The sequence below is a fragment of the Cygnus atratus genome, chromosome 7 (genome assembly GCF_013377495.2).
Source record: "Cygnus atratus isolate AKBS03 ecotype Queensland, Australia chromosome 7, CAtr_DNAZoo_HiC_assembly, whole genome shotgun sequence".
NCBI lineage: Eukaryota > Metazoa > Chordata > Aves > Anseriformes > Anatidae > Cygnus > Cygnus atratus.
The window spans coordinates 37,478,680-37,495,837 of record NC_066368.1 but is presented as its reverse complement, the minus strand read 5'-3'; the positions used below and the strand labels follow the sequence as shown (position 1 = coordinate 37,495,837).

Below are 17,158 nucleotides of genomic sequence, written 5' to 3'. Positions count from 1 at the left end.
TTACCCAAGTAACGCCCCCTGAGAGCACGCTAGAAATCAAGAATTCTGAGAAGACTTTTTTTCTAGTTAGGTGACAAAAATTATGTAGATGTGTTATCTGCTGCTTTTCCAGTTGCATCTCGGCTGTTATGTTGGGATTTTGAAGCACTTATCTGTTGGTTCTTGGTTTACATCATTTGGGATCACCCATTTTTATTCCACTGGGATTTTACTGTAATGTTTTCCGTATTGACAGATGTCACAACTGAAACATACTTCCTACATTATCGTGCATGTGTTCAATGAGCACGTGTACAGAAGATGCAGGCATGTGCAAAAAGGCACAAAAACTCACCCTTGGAGACACGTTTCCAAAGATGAGTATGCTAGGGTAAAATTCACATAGCTTTTTGGGCAAAAAATCCCCATGACTTGGGCAATATTGGGGTAGAACTTAGCAGAACTGCAGGAATGCAGGCTTTACCAGAATAGTCCCCAAAATAAACACCAGTCTTCTGAAACCATCTCATTTTTTCCAGTAGCCTCCCTATAATTGTGAGTCCTTTGGAAATAGTCTCATTACAATGGAAACAGGCTGAGAGAGGAGAGAACAAGTGTGCTGGTCAGCCCCCACAGCAGGGGCAGAAGGAAGACAGTGCAAAACCAGGAGATGACCTGTTCCATTTAATAGCTGTGGAGAAAGGTTTTGGCTTCAAATGGAAATGCAAGCAGGGAAAACAAACCCACTCTTACCATGTGGAGGACAGTTATTCTTTCAGGTAAGGGAAGATGGTACTCAAGTCCCTGTCTAGTCCAGTAACAGATGGTAAAAAGCCACAGCCTACAATAACACACAGCCTTGGGAATAGCCTGTCTGATCTCCAGGAACAAGAGGATGACCACGCACACAAACTGAAATTTAAGTGGGGAAAAATTAATTCCCCTCAGAAGGGAATGTGAGAGTGCCTGGACCTCAGGGATGTTGGCTAAACTCTAACACAAGGTTCAGGTTCCATTCTGTCCAAACAGGAACATCTAAAAGCTCTTCCTTCCCCACCCCAACCTTTGGTATCTGTCAAAGGGGAGAGACAAAGATTTCCATAGGGTCAGCTGGGTATCATCAGCCACTGACAACTGCTCTTGGCAATTTTGATACCCAGAAGCATTCTGCACTGAAAAGAACAAGACTAGTCAGAGGCACGTGTCACACTTGAGCAAGTCCTTGATCTTTCTAATCCATAGCATCAACCAGGGCTCCATACTTCAGAGAAAGGGGGCAAAGAAAATCTTTACCTAGCTGGTTGTGTTACATATATGGTGCATGTAAGGAACATTAAGATACCACCTGGGGCTCCATAACCATACACTGGTCATAGCGATCCAAGCCACAAGACAGGGCTGTGCTTTTACCCTGTAAAGGGATGGGCACCAGAGAAGTGGCTGCCTTCTGTTCAGGTGGTGGGAGGGAGAGTGAAATGGGAAAGCAAGAACTTACCTTCACTCCATCTGATTTCTTGTTCAGAAGGCTTTTGGCAGCTGTGGAGAGAAGCAGAAGGAGGTCAGATTTTGTTTTCAAGACTTCTCTCTCTCTCTCTCTCTCTCCCTCTCTCTCTCCCCACTTTCGTCAAAACTGCACGAGACTTCAGGAGCTAATCTAATTAGCATTCTGCTAATCCCTCTCTAACAGACAGAGTGCTGGAAGACCACACAAGTCAACCATGAAATCTATTCTGGTAGCAGAGAGACACCCATCCCATCTATTGCGCATCTAATTAGGCAAAAAAGCTCCCACTATCAGAATCTCAGAAAGACCAACTCTGAAATGAGTCTTCAGAGCTCATCTGTTTCAATGCTCTACTCGCAAACTGTGACCCCATCCAGGAGCATCAGCAGTTACAGGAGCAAAATCGAAAAAAATCTGCCAGATCTCTGCAACAGGATAAACTTTATCCTCAAGTACAGCCATTTACATAACAGACTTAAAGGGTCAAGATGCTCTGAACATCCATTTTAGACCCTGGAGACTGAATGCTCCAGTCCATTCCAAATTCAAGAGCTGATAAAAACCACAAGAGCACCACCCTCACAGCATTACAAAATCTTTTCCTCACAAGCCAAGAAATGAAAAGGTAAAGGGCAAACACAACAAGAGAAGATATTCACAGAATTCTTATGAACCTCAGGGAGAGGAGAATGGAAGTAAAGGGAACCATTTAAATCCATTTCTGATGATGTAGTACACTCTCAGGCCATAGTGATAAACACTTAAATGAAACATAAAATCCATGTGATTCTGGGAAGTTGCAAAACGTACGTTTACTTACTGAAGTACATTACTTCAGCAGGCCCACGCTGCAGTAGCTGTGCATCACTCTCTGAAATCCCTGACTATTTCTTAAGCAATTTAACAGACAAAGAAAGAAGTGACTAAAGACAACTTAATTATTCATTAAATGTGACCTCATCTTCTGCTTGGGAAATGTAGGTCCCACTGCTCTCGTACTCATTTATTCAAATGTCTCTGGAAATTTCTTGATAAACTGCTCCTCCATCTTTTCATCCTCAGAATTCACACCAAGAGGTTAGTGTTTACACCAGTCAGGTAATATAAATTTCTGGTCCTGAATGCATATTTACATAACTAACACAACACAGCAGAAACTGCAAATATACTACCTGCACAATTTTAAATATACTTTGATTAAAGGAAAGAGACCAAACTTCAATCTGAATATAAATATGTATGTACACACACTAGCAAAAACTTGGCCTTACAAACACTTTTGGTATAACAAGATAGTGAAATATTTCAGTGCCACTTCATTAATTGTATTATTTCCTTCTTCTTGCTCTTTAGTCAGCTCAGAAACATCTCTGCACTGGTTACGCCAATCAGGCACAAGCATTTTCAGCCCTTCTTTCCTTAGCTAGAAAGCACTCTGCTCCCTGCATCTGCCTCCAGCCTCTCTCAACCTCATTCAACTAGTAAAAAACCCAAAACTTCATGTTGAAAAGTCAATAAGGATCTACAGATACATGTAATGAATTCCAGTTATTGTCACAAGCTGCCTCACAAAATTGTCTTCAGCGAGCATTGACAATTCCCAGAAGAAAAAAAAAAATAAGACAAACCTCAGCATCAGTCAGAGGTTTCAGGCATAAGGCTTAATTACCTTGAATGTCTGCCTTAGGTTTTATTTTGAACATAGGGTAGCACACGACTCGCACTGGAACACTTGAGACAAATGAATTTCATGCAGCTTGAAAGTTTGTGGAACAACTCCTCTCTAAATTAACAGTTGCAATCCAGAGTCTGGAAAATAGCGCTAAGAATTTCATGCAGTCCGCTTTAAGTCCTACAGAGAAAAGCCATTTCTCAGCACTTTGTGAAGATATGTGTTTCTAAGATGAAAACCAAAATTTTCCGACCTTGAACTAAGTTTGGAGTAGGCTCTTACAGAATTTCATCTACATAGATAAATCCAGGCTCCCCCAGAGACTACAGCTATCTGGGATCTCTGAAAACCGTGCCAGTTTTCTCCTAGCAATAAATTTGTTTACTTCTCATAAGATGATTTAGGAGTTACTTGCCTATGATCTAATCAATTGATTTATCGACTGTACTTTTGTATTCTGTAAGCAAATGCAGATCAGGTCACATCAATGCTTGCTTGGATCGTCTGAACATCAAAAGTCACAAGTGATCACCCAAATCAGCATGTGCATACCCTGATGTGACTCCAAAGATCCCGTAATTGAAGTTTATCCTGCAATGCTCTCTCAGCAGAGTGAATACCTACCACAGAGTGGACAGGAGTTACAAACCTTATTAGAACCTCAGCTTCCTGACTTACACTGAAAGTAATGCAACTGTATCTGCTTTTAATAAATAGCCTACAGCTGATATGAGACAATGTTTTAAGAAGAACCACAAACAGCCAATATTAATTGTTGAAAATACTGTAACTGGGGAAAGGAGCCAGATCACATTCCTTTACCCTTTAGGAGCTGACCCAACAAAAGGAATCTAGCAAGCAACAGATTACTCACAAAACAAACTTTGTTGTTCTGCAAAAGATATTTTGACAGAAAAAAAAGCAGTGCTACAGACCCTTTAAGCACAAGTTAAAACCACACTGTCAAATGAATGAACTCCTTGGCACAAGATGTTTGACAGAGGAGATAGCAATGATGACAGGACTTAAGAGGATTTCTCCCATTTCCTGCAGTTAGTACTACCTCACCTAATTAATCAATACCAGGGTCACATGAGCCTTCATTTTCCTCTTGGCTCAAAACATCTGTGAAGTTTTAGAAGATCTCATCCCCAGACAGGAAAAAGCTTCTCTTCACAGATCCAGGTCCCTGCCTGCTGGGAATGTAGCTTTTAGGAGGCCCACAAAACAATGTCACTCAATTAGAGAAATCAAAACCCCTCAAGGTCTTTAGGGAAAGAATTAAGTACTGCTTCAGGGCTTCTCAAGTGCAGTTAGATGACCTGTCATGATTGGAAAAGTCTGAGCTCTACCCCAAGCTCCCACATGGACGTTCTACTTTTGACTTGGAGTTAGTGCCATTACTCTTCAGTTCCATCAGATTTATGTATTTCAACTGCAGCAATTAAGAAATCCAAGCAAATAAAGAAAAAAACAATAATAATCAAGGTCATGTTACACACAGTCATGCAAAGAAAACAAGATTAAGCTGATCTCTCCATTTCCAAAAGACATCAAGATATTAAGAATAGCTACTACCCACAACAGATGCTGTGAATGCTTTGCATCGGAATTCATATTTCTTTCTGGACAGTTTTTCAGAGCATCTCATTACCTGGGATCAGAGCTTATACTCAAAACAGAACTCTGTCATACAGAGAACTCGGCAGAACTCACTACAGAACACCTAGGATTTCCTTTTCTTCAGCTGTTAACTGAAGGGGATCCAACAGCTTCAGCCCTTGAGACAAAAGAATGAGCAAGGCAGAGCAAGCCTTTTCTTCCTTAATACTAGCTCAGGGAATAAGTGGCTGCATAGGTCACACACCATTAAGGAGAACCCTTCTCTCAGGCATTTCACGTACTCAAAATCTGGGCTGCAGGAGATTGTCTTACCCAAGCACTCCTGCAGTTTCATTAGAAGTGACATTTGTAGACTAAAAATGAACCTAAAACTGCTGTTTAAAAAATAAACTATTTCAGAATCATCAAGTGAAGTAAAAACTAGCTGTGTGAACAGATCAGATTGGTCATACCAGCAGAAAACCCAAAAGAATGATTTATAAGTTTCTGCTGAAGCCCTGCAGTTCTGCATTTCCAGCTGGTCTTTCAAAATCCTTCTCAGAAAACAATGTATAATTTTCACGTCCTGTCATAACGTAGTCCTGGGACAAGTGAATGGAGGAAGTGATTCTGTCCTTGCAATCGAAACAATCAGAAATACAGTGAAGGGGAAATGAATGACTGTAGTCACATTTACTTTTTGCACAGTGTGTCCTAACATATTGGTCAGGTAGGTTCAATTTCACACAGGTTCAATTTCAAGCAAGAAGCAAGGAAAAACAGCTCTGAAGTTATTAAAGGCTCTTCCTTAATTGTAGCTTGATTTCACATTCTGTAATTTTATTTGAAAACCACCACTGAAATCACCTGAATCCATATAAGAGGTTAAAAATGTTGCCTTGATTTCACAAAAGACTGCATGCATAAATGTGCCCTTTGAATGCTGGAATGACGATTTCACAGAGGTTTTCATTCCACTCAGATATTTATTGTAACATCACACAATGTAAGGATTGGTTTCCACCACTAGTAAACAGGCAGATGAAATCAATATGCTTCCTTTTCATTCATCATCACTTAAAATGCATAGAGCAGACTTGCACTTGAAAGTAACTGGAGTCAGGTGCAATAAAAATCTGACTCATGGATTCAACAATCATCCTTTTTAAAAGAGAAAAAAATGGCAGTGAGGGCAAAGAAGGCAGACAATCCCATAAACCAAAAGCACTTGCAAATAAAGGTTTTCCACCCAAATGGAAATGAATGCATAAGAGTGCACCACAAATGTGCTGAGCCAAGACAACCATCTTCCAAAAAGCACTGATTTGCATGTTGAGATTTGCGTCTTCAGTAAGTGCACTACGTAACGCAGTTGGGTGGGAGCCAGACTGCCAGTTATTAAGCTTGAAAGGATGAAAACCACTTCTGAAACTCCAAGAAGGAAAATTCTAATAGTTGGATGCTTCAGACCCATTTTTGTCGAGTCAAAGTAATACAATACTCAAATAGCTCCTGCCCCCTCCAGCAACATTTCTACTTGCGCTGTCTCCCCACGTCAGGTCTAAAGAAACCATTGCTACCGAGTCAGAGTTCCTGACTCCCGGTTTCAGACAGGAAAACTAACAAATGCCAGCTAGAATTTTCCCCAAATTACAAAATATCATAACAGGTCACTTTGCTTCTCTCTCGTGCCAGACTACAGCTCCATGTGGTGCTCCTCAAAAATAAAACTCCCTTTTTCACACTGATCACCAGCCAAGACAATGTGACCACCATTACTCCATAATGAGTTTTGAGCATGTTTACTCCTCTCCTACTTGATCCCAGACAGGTTAAAACATCCCACGACTCACACAAAACAAAACCAGGGAGGGCATAGGAACAGTAAAATCTTACCTGAAAAATTCCGAGACACAAGCATCGTTGTGAGGATTGCGCCCTGTGAGGAAGAGAAAGCAGGGATAACAAACAGTGCCACTCACTGCAGAAAAGGCTAGGCTATCTGTGAAGAACAGAGGGAATTAGGTAACAAAGCAGAGGCATCCCAATGCTGCCCTGGAAAGACCTAGCATATCCAGCTTGTGGCTGTTAGACCTGTCATAGGACCACTCAGAGTCCGGCCTTTCAAGAGGCCCAGAGGCTGGGCAGGATATAGTATAAGACATATAAAATGTCACCAGGAATGGTGTTTAGAAATACCATTGCTTCCTAGTTTTCAAATAACAAATAGCTGCTCCATACACAATCCAGAGGCTCTCCTGTAGCAACATGCATCTGATATACTAAGAGGAAGAGAGTAAGTGATCAGAACTCAAAGTCCCCCAAATTTAAAAGTTGTTCTCCTTCAATTCTCTTGCAAGAAAGCAAGAAAGGTGATTATACAGCAGAAGAGGCAGGGTAAACTTACCACCTCAGAGAAAGAAACTACACAGCTCCTCAATACAGTTCTTTCATACCCTGTACTGGAGTACCACAAATGGTACTTCCCTAACACTATTGAGTTAATCATAGAAAATATTGTTGCTAGGAATGCATTTAGCTCAAATTCAAATAATTAAGAACAAAAGACACCTATAAACTAACATTCTTACCTTCAGCTTCCTTCTAGCATTGAACTTCCTCAAGCATTCCACAGTCTCCTGCCTGTGCATCATTGAAGCGACAGTGGATCGTTGCTGAAAAACAAGAACAGAAGAAAATCAGCAGCTTACTCTAACCAAATCAGCCAGGGGAGTTCTCTCCACCTGCACATAGCCAAAACACACAAACTGACACGGCTGATCCTCCTACCACTGCATGGCTGCAAAACACTGCAGCCAGTTCTTAACTTATGAATACCACAAAAGAGCAAGAAGTGTTAAAGTCAGGATGGTTATTACAAGTACAGATGAGTATCAGCACTCCCTGTCTCTCTGACACAAGAACGGGTCAAAATATTGATATGACAAGTCAAACCAACAGCATACCTAGGAGGGGCTGAGGTGGAGGCTCTACAGAAAAAGATGTAGATTGTATTAGTAACAATCTTTAAGGGAAAATTCCAAGGAGTAAGTAAATACTAGTGAGTGGCAGCCATCCTGACAGTTCCCTGAATTTAAGTGCTTGAGTAGCAGAGGCCTTAGCATCTTTGCATCAGATTAGCATACACAGATTTTCAGTGTGTAAGAGGAATAACAACATGGATCTATTGCACCAATGCAAAAACCTGAGCACAACCTCTGGCCAGTGATGCACACCTGTCACCCACAGTAGACTGGAATCCCATCAGCTGTAAAAAGAGAACTTCCCAGAAGTGTTGACAGCCATTTAGAACACATGAGAAAACCAGATACTAATGCCAAAAGGAGCTGTTGTTCTTGCACAGAGCTGTAAGCCTGTGTTCACTTTGCAAGGACAGTGGAAGAATGACTAACTTGGCAGATCTGACTGTACAAACCAACCGTTACCTTTCTCCTGCTTGGAAGAAAATCTGCAGTACCCAAAAGAACTGTAAACAACACTCAGATTAGCTAGTTCCATGGGAAATCTCTTCCATCCTGACTTGGAAGCTAGTCACCTGCTGCAGCATACACCTTAGTGTGGGGGGAGAAGGTAGCTAAACTGTCCTCTTTAACAACTTCAATGGTCACTGTTCATCCAGCCTCCTTTGGAGTTACATAGGTGCCCAGTTGTTCAACTCTGCCTTAAGAGAGTCAGGACACACACTTCAGAAGTTCAGAGATACCAAGAAACTCGGTGATTCAGATAAAATGTTAAGACTTGCCACCTCCTTTACTTCAGAGGAGCAATACATCTCCAGTAAGAACATCTACGTGGTGTATATGGAAGCTGCGGGGCACACAGAAACAGCAGACTTAACAACAGGCAGTTTGGGTGAGAGACTGGAATGGCTATGAAGTGAATTCAAACTCCCCATAACTCAACAGAAAGAAAGCCTCTCTTGAACCATTATGTATTACGTTGCAATCAGGAGTGAGTTATAATACATACAGATTTGGTTACAGGCATTGGGACAAAAGTTAAATATAAAGGAACCACTATTAATTAAAAGCGTGCACAGCAGGGAAAAAACCTCAGAGATGCACAAAGTCTCAGCGTAAGGTTTTGACTTCCAAGTAACTTGCCACTTGACAGCTCACAATACACTACTGTTACATGGATGTTCACATAAATAAGGTTAAATTGCTAATGTGTTTTGTGGTGAAAGGAAAAAAATGCCACAATTTCTCAAGAACAAATGAGTTAAGCAACATAGACGCATCCTAGAAAGCAGAAGTATGCTATGGTATTACAAGAGCATCTGGTTAGACTTAGGTGGAACTATTTCCTCCTGCAGAGATAAAAGAGTGCCGCTGCTGCCCTTCCCTACACCTGCTCTCTGCTGCATTCTGGGATTTCCTTGCCAACTTCACAAAAAGAGAAAAATACCCCTGCATGGGGTCTGGCAATGCAAAGTCTACATGGGAAGAACAGCAAAAGAGGTTTTGCTGCTTTCAGGTTTACAGCCAGTTAAGCTGCATCATGGTGGAAACGTTCCAACACTGCAAAGATGCAATGCAATAAGCTGAAGTAGAGATGAAGAAAATACTCCTAAAATATTCTGTCTGATGCCAAACTCCATCTGATGTTTTAGGGTGATATGTATTGGAACAGGAGACGTGGAGAAAAACAGAAACTGTGGACATTCACCAAACTTTTCAAAGGAGATGGCATTTTTTCTCCCCTACAGTGGCAATAAAAGCACCACAGCATGACAAAGTTGGCTTGCTGAAGGTCAGCCTCTGAAAATCACAATCTGAAAGATTTAAAATATTCTGGGCTCCTCTGCAGCTAACTCTTCTTGGCATGTCAGTTCAGAGTAAACCACAAATCAATCTGTAATAGAGAAAAACACTTACACAGACCCATGGATGTTTGAGAGCCTGGTCAGCTGTGATGCGCTTTGCTGGGTTTATCGTCAGCATCTGGTTGATCAAATTCTTTGCTTCAGGAGTCACAGTGTCCCACTCAGGTGATGGGAACTGAAAGAGTAAGAAGAAAGACATGATGAACTAAAAGTATCTTCTCCTACAGGCAAAAGAAATTCTCCCTCCTACAAAGCTGAACTCCAGCTTTTGCCCTTTTAATATCAGAGCTAACATCTTTGCAGAAAACTATACATTTTTGGGAAAACCCATGTTGAATAAAATTATACAGAATCCAGCAAATGAATGGTACTAGACAGCAGGACACACCTGTACCATTCACCAGAGACAGGCAGGAAAATTAACAGCTTAAAAAGCCTTTTAGGAATCACTCACACCTTTGAACTTCTTTCATACTCAGCAGTCAAGGTAAATTCATAAACCTTTTAAACAGAGTTCTGACATAAACACAAGTACTACCTTTTATACCCCACCTTGCTTTTCCTCCATCGTGCTCAGAAGCTATAACAGCATATGCAAAATCACAAACACTACAGCAAAACCTTGTGAAAGCAATAACCACTGACACAGGACTCCCATCAGATATGCCTTCCCTGCCACAAAACACAACATACTGGAACAATACCAGTCACCTAGGTGCAGCAATGCACCAGCAAATTGTTTGCAAGCATCTACTATACCAGAAAACATTACTTGGGGAGCAAGAGAGATGCAATGGGGGAGGAGAGCACAGAAGCATGGAAACGAAGAAAAGAATCTCAAGTATTTCAGCTGCTCATCATCCACGAGGGGGTAACTGCTCTCTCCTGTAATTCCAGTAATGATGAGATACTTATGCCATCCTCCAGATGCTTGCATGTGGTACAGATGACAGCATGCCAATACTAAATGTAGCGTGTCTTGCTGCTATGAACCAACTGCACAATCGCAGGTGAACTTAAGACCACAAAGAAAAATCTGCTGTTGGGTTAATAGTCCCCTGTCTTTACGAGGGGAGAAGACTGATCTATCTTGAGAGTGCTTTCTTATAGTATTACAACATTTAGAAAAAGTTTATCCCATCTTTCTCCTGTATTTTATACTTCATTCCATTGGGTCATGAAAATACAGCCATCATGTTCAGTCATCTCCTGCGTTCTCAGACAGCAGCAAAGCATTATACAATTTGTTCTGCAAACACTGAAGGGGGCTACTGAGAAATGACAATAATGAGCTTTCAACCACACTACTTTCCCACACACACACTAACTTGGAAATATTCATAGCAATGCCTTGAAAAATCCCTATCCTACAGCACAAGGTCCAATATACAATTGTCACTTCCTCTATGGGCAAGAGACAACAACAGAAGAGTCCAGTGCTGGGGTAAGGACACCAGGGGCACGGGCACCAGTAAAACTTGAGATGTTTTCTGACACGCAAACAGGGGAAGAACCTACTGTAATTTATTCATTATAGGCAAGAATCCAAAAAGTAGGTGAACTATTGGAAGCACAGGGATCCAGCACTTCACTCCTCATGACTTACAGAAAAAAATAATGGCTATTTAACCCCTGAAGTGCTTTGAAAATCCCCATCAATATCATTAGTGCAAAAACACTTCAAACAAGAACAAGCAACACAGAAAGAACACAGGAACGAGAGGGGCAGGAAGGCAAGAGAAGAACACAAGTTTATTTAAGGCTGTCAAATATGAAGACATCACTTTCCTTTCACTCAGGAAGCCACTGAGCCAGGACATGGGGTCAGGCAGACCTTTGTTCTCACCAGTACAGCCATTCTCATGGTCTCAGGCAAAGAAGCTGGGAGGTAGTCAAGATCCAGCAGAACCTCAACCCCTTCCCCCCACAAACCCCAAGGCAGCCCACAAAATGAACTTCCCAACTTCCACTTAACACTCACATCTACAGGCTGCGAGCTAAGATTTCCAGGAATTCCTTTTTCCCTCCCAAGCCTCTCTTCACTCAGAAGAACTCATGGCAGACTTTCAAACTGTTGTACCTAGACCATATTCCGCATAATCTTTGCTCCCTAGTACCCATCTCCTTGCTACTGCCCTCATTCAGTCACCTCAGTCTTGCCATTCTCTGAGAACTGTTTCAGGAAGTTGTTTCAGGAAATACTTGGCTTTTGACCAGAGCCTCCAACCCACCACACTGACCCCACCACAGCCATCCCTCCCAAAGGCTCCCACCATGCAAAGCCGCCTCACTGGGCTCCACACTTTCCACTCCTGGAGTAAGTTCTTCAGAACAGTTCCTTACAATTTTAATCAGACCTTGATAAAGAGCATTTTTTGTTCCACCTTCCCTCTGTTTCCCTTGAAGTGTTAGCATTGGCTATGCTTTCACTGCTTTGTGCTAAACACAGTAGAAGACACCATTGCCCACCATCTGCATTTCCAGCTCTGCATTTCCCTAACGAACAACGTCTCAGTGCCCACTGCGATGCTGTCCACGGATCCTTTCAGTAGTCCCAAACGGGACCATATTCCAGGCAGTGAAGACAAGGTGTGTGAACATGCCAAACATCATTTTGCACAGCGGCTTGGGGCCTGCTGCTGGACGCCAAGACAAGGCCATGTTTTGGATGGCTTCTACACCCATGCAGGTACTCAGCAAGAAAGTGCCCTTACGTCATAGGCTCCGGCTTTGATCTGCTGATAGAGTTTGTGCTGATCTTCATCCCAAAAGGGAGGGTACCCCACTAGTAATATGTACAGAATCACTCCTGGGAGGGAGAGACACAGATACACTATGGTTAGGCTAATATGCCAATTACTCCTTCAGCCCATCTACCTTCCCTCTTGACAGTCCCCAAGGCAATCACTGCTCTGTAGCATCTTTTGCCATCATATTTAATTTTCCGAGGTACTAAAAGACAGTACAAAGCTCTCCTCTGCTGAACCTCATCCCGGCACTACATGTTTAGCTCTTAACCCCAGCTGCCAGGAGCTAGAACAAGGTACATCGTGTACTTCTACCCTCCTCCCCCTCTACCACGGCTGGTGAGCCAAAGCTCCCAGCTGCTCTCAGGATAAATGAAGGCACATCCCCTGGGGTTGCTGTGCAGCAAGGGACTTTTTAGGAAGGAATCAGTTTTTAGACACTTGCTGTGCATGGTCTTGGGACAAATGTCATTGACAAAACTAACACTCCCAGCCTGCAGAGAACCATTTACTCCATGTCAGGCAACACTGATATCACATCTCTCTAAACTTATCAGTCTCAGATACGTTTACAGCTCTTTTCAGTATTTCATTTTCTACACAGTTAGTGTAATAGGAAATTGCTGCAGTGGCCTAAACAACTGACTCTGCAAAGCACAGAACAGTGCTATCTCTTGAGTCTCACACAGCTGATGGATGGCCTGAAGAAAGAATTAGGAGCCAGAATCAAATGAGTGCAGGCTCCAGTATTAACTCCACCTACACAAGGTGCTTATTCTCAAGCATCTTCATCTCTCCACCCAACAAGAAGCAGCACTGCACACCCTCCCAGCAATAGGCTGTAAGGAGTTGCTCCTCTACATGAAAAGGTGTCAATTAAGCGTAAAACGTTTTGACAGAATCTTACCACATGCCCATATATCCACTGGTTTTCCATACGGATCTTTTCTTAAGACTTCAGGGGAGAGGTAGCCTGGAGTGCCAGCAAACCCTGCCAGGAAAGGGATGACATGAAGTACAGTCCTCAAGCAGAAGAGGTATCCTGACATATCACAAAATCCACTAATGGTAACCAACGAATTTTAAAACCCACCATCCCTAACCCACATTTCCTAAAGCTACATCTAGGTAGACCAACAGAAAGGGACAAAAAAGGGGAAAAAATGTAAAGAAAAATAGATGAGGGTGAGTGTCTATGTATTGCAGGAAGAATGGAAAACAAGGAGGGACCATGTCAGCCAGCTGGGCACAAACCTATATGCTATACCTCTCTCATGCTTCGTATCATTGTTACATTTAATGGCTTGGAGTGTGAAAGCGCTACAACACTGATGGAACCCATCCCGTTCCATGGTGCAGGCAGACCAAGAGTAGCCACCATCTCTCCAGAATCTCTATAGCACTGCAGAGTCTCAGAGCTAACGTTAAGCCTGAGGTGGTCTTGTTTCTAATTGTGTTTTACCTAAACATGGATACAGCCGGATCCAAACATGCCTGAGAAAGCCAGTTCAAGTGCATTTCTGTAAAATGACCAAACAAAATTCCAGATCTCTACGCTCCTAAGTAGCAGGAAAGTTTGGATCAGTGTCTAAACTTAGCAACTGCATTCACCTCTGACACTAATATCTACTGAACACTGACAAGAAAAATGGAGGAATACACAGACCATTTTTTTCTGTCTTTATCATATTCTTTCCTGTATTGTACCGAAGTTCATGCCCAAGGACCTAGAGGCTGGGATGCTGGGAAAAGTAGCAATGCCAAATACATGCAAGCGTGTTGGAAGAGCTAAAAGAAAACACTTAGGGAGGGTGCGATTCAACCAGCCTCCAGGAAGGGGGTGAGCAGAAGTGGGAAACCTCAAATGTTCTTACCAAACCAGGCCTGCTGCTCTCCCTGCACTTCTATAGCCAGTCCGAAGTCAGCCAGTTTGACAGCAGCACCTTTACATTTACTTGCCAGTAGCAAATTCTCAGGCTGGGGAGAAGAAAGAAAAAAAAAGGGGTAAGAACGAAAGATTGATATCCTCATTAAAGCCTCCTACCTCTGTATTCACATCATTAAAATCAATCTGCTGATAGAAGGCACATACTAAAGCTGTTCAGATGAAGGCAGAACAACAGCAACAAATGGCCTTGACCTAGAGTTGCAGAAAATACTCAAGTCTAACAAAAAACCTCTATAGGAGCCAGAGCCTCTCCCAGCCCAGCCCATACATTACATGCTGACACCAGAGGGCACTGACAGTACAGTTCCTGCAACACAGGACCCAAAATTTGTTGTTATCATCCTTGCAGAAAGTAATTTGAGGGGAGGAGGGAGAGGAGAGAACGGGATGCAGCAGATACAATCTACAGTGATGTTTCTCCCCATGAATATTACACAATCCCCAAGGCACTGGAAAAGTAAATATGATGCTAATAAGCCAAATACAGAGCTGTAATGTAGGAAGGCATCATCTAGCTAGGCGGTAGCTTTCATCCCTTACAGAAAAACACTCAGCCTCAAATCGGCAAAAGGAAAACAGCAGAGTATTCTTGTAAGCTGTTTTTTTCATGCTACATGTCGTTATTTACAGCAGTGTTAAATATGCTATCTTGCCACTGCCACCTATACTATAGGCGGCCTGACACTTCTCTCATATGCCAGGAATGGGAAACAGACATGGATCCCCCTGCCATGGATCCAACTTGAATCATAATTGTGGAGTTCCAGTGGAAGACTCCAGCAGAAGGCTCACCACATATCCAAAAATTGTACTGCGACAGTCAGCAGCTTGCCCTGAAGCACCAGAGCAGCTAGTTAAAACAGACCCTTTGAAACCCCAAAGCTTTTAAGGTGGTGGCTCTCACAGCTCAACAGGAAACCCAGCTTGTAGACAGAGACAAAGGACAAATGGGATTTCTGATGCTGTTCCCTTCCGATCATTTGTGCAATTCCTATCAACTTGAGTTTTTAACCTAGCCAGATGGAAGCCCAGAAATCCAGAAACAGAACTCCATGTCAGTTTTACAAATTTGGTGAAGGTCTTTCTTTGCGCAGGCTGCTCGCTATTGTCATCTCTCTGCAACCCTCCCACCCTGTTCTGCCTGACAGGAACAAGAGGCTATACTCATTTACCTGCCCTAAAGTCCTGGGCATGTGCACTGCTTCTGCTCTGAAGGAAAGGACAGCCTTGCCCACCACAGTCCTCGCCATAAGCAGCATGGAAGGAAAGGGAACTGGGTCTCAGTAGATTTTGATGCCACTTGCTTTTCACCATATGGAAAGTGGAAGAGATTGGGTTAAGCAAACTATGTTGATGAAAACTTGCCAGCGAAAACAAGTCCCTAAAGCACAAGGCCAATGAAGTATTCTGAAAATCCCTTCCAACTTAAGATCCCACCTGGGCTTGGCCTGAAACACTGCAATTTAGGTCAGGCTTATGCTAGCTAAGCACTATTTGCTTCTAAAATACAGCTACAAACACCTTAGGCTAAGGGTGCTTATACATGCACATTTGCCAACATATGGATCGTCTCAGGTTTCACACACTTTTTGGTAAGGATGTGAATGCATTCCCCAATTTTTTACGGTCCCCATGGGCAGCTCAATATCTGAAGTTCTTTAAGAGCATGACAGCCAAAAGACTAGCTTACGAGAGGGAGGTGCAAGAGACAACTTCACATGAAGCAAGCTCTGCAGTTATTACATGCTGATCCCAAAGGCCAAGCTTTTGGCAAAGAACTAGAATATTAAATAAAGAGCAAGGGATCATTTATTGCTAAAAGAAATGGCTACTCCTCGGGCCTGGATAGCTTCTGTGAACTGGAGCAAGCAACAGAAAGAACACGTTAAGTACGGTGGGGAGTGTCTAGCAACTGTTAAGTTTAAACAGGTTCACAACTTTCACACAAACAAAACCTGGGAAGCAAAACAGATAGTATATCAATGCAGGATGCAAAGGAAATCTTTTACCAGTCCATAATGAAAACACTACCTATTTTCACAGAGGCCCTAACTTGGGGCAGTAATGCCTCTTGGAGGTTGCCTTTCTCAAAAGCAGGTGTCAGCTATAATTCACAGCAGCCATTTCACAGTAGATCACTTTCACCTTTTCACAGTGCTCCAAATCAAAAAGCCAACAGTGTTGCATGGGAGTTTGCCAGAACCGCTACAGGTTTACAGCTGTCTACTAGATCAAAACGCTGGGAGATCCATGGAATGGTTTGGGTTGGAAGGGACCTTAAAGATCACCTCGTTCCAACCCTCCTGCCATGGACAGCGACACCTTTCACCAGACCAGGCTGTGGGAGAACACTACCACTGAGCTCACAGCATGTTTTCACCTTGTTCTGGGCCAAGTATTTTTATACCTTTCTGTTATACACTGTGTAACAATCCCAAACCAACACAACTAGCAGGTGTCATCCTGCATTAATTTCACTGGGCCGCTGGTGGTCATCACCATTCCCACTTTGGACAGAGAGGGCTGCAGGGCAGGCAGACCTTCCCGCACAAAGCTCTCGTTCTGGAGCCTGCCCAGCTCCCAGTACAGCTGGCACCGTGTGGGAAGGGAGTTTAAGCAACTCCACTGTGGGGACTGTGGGTCTATAAATGTGTCAGAATGTGGCAAGTGGCCGACTCACACAGCGTTTAACTGGCCAGCAGTTTGGGTTTTAGATTAAAAGCTTTTACTGATGAGAGAAGAAAGAGATGACATGAAAAATTCTTGTTGTGCATCTCTGTCCTAGCCCAATGGCATGTGTTTGGCAACAGTGCAGAATAAAAATATACATGCTCTGTGCAGACAAACTCATCCTGGCAGA

The 17,158-nt window shown here is 42.8% G+C and overlaps 1 protein-coding gene across 18 annotated transcripts in view; it reads right to left on the bottom strand.

Moving 5' to 3' along the window:
- The window catches only part of CAMK2G (calcium/calmodulin dependent protein kinase II gamma), a 111,988-nt gene that overhangs the window by 26,343 nt on the left and 68,487 nt on the right, over window positions 1–17,158 (bottom strand). For all 18 annotated transcript variants that reach the window (XM_035545412.2, XM_035545268.2, XM_035545305.2 and 15 more), the window contains exons 7-13: window positions 14,225–14,327; window positions 13,258–13,341; window positions 12,318–12,412; window positions 9,656–9,778; window positions 7,349–7,432; window positions 6,654–6,696; window positions 1,475–1,515 (exon numbers count right to left, since the gene is read on the bottom strand). In XM_035545412.2, coding sequence (XP_035401305.1) covers window positions 1,475–1,515; window positions 6,654–6,696; window positions 7,349–7,432; window positions 9,656–9,778; window positions 12,318–12,412; window positions 13,258–13,341; window positions 14,225–14,327 — 573 coding nt within the window. The remainder of the gene's footprint in view (window positions 1–1,474; window positions 1,516–6,653; window positions 6,697–7,348; window positions 7,433–9,655; window positions 9,779–12,317; window positions 12,413–13,257; window positions 13,342–14,224; window positions 14,328–17,158) is intronic.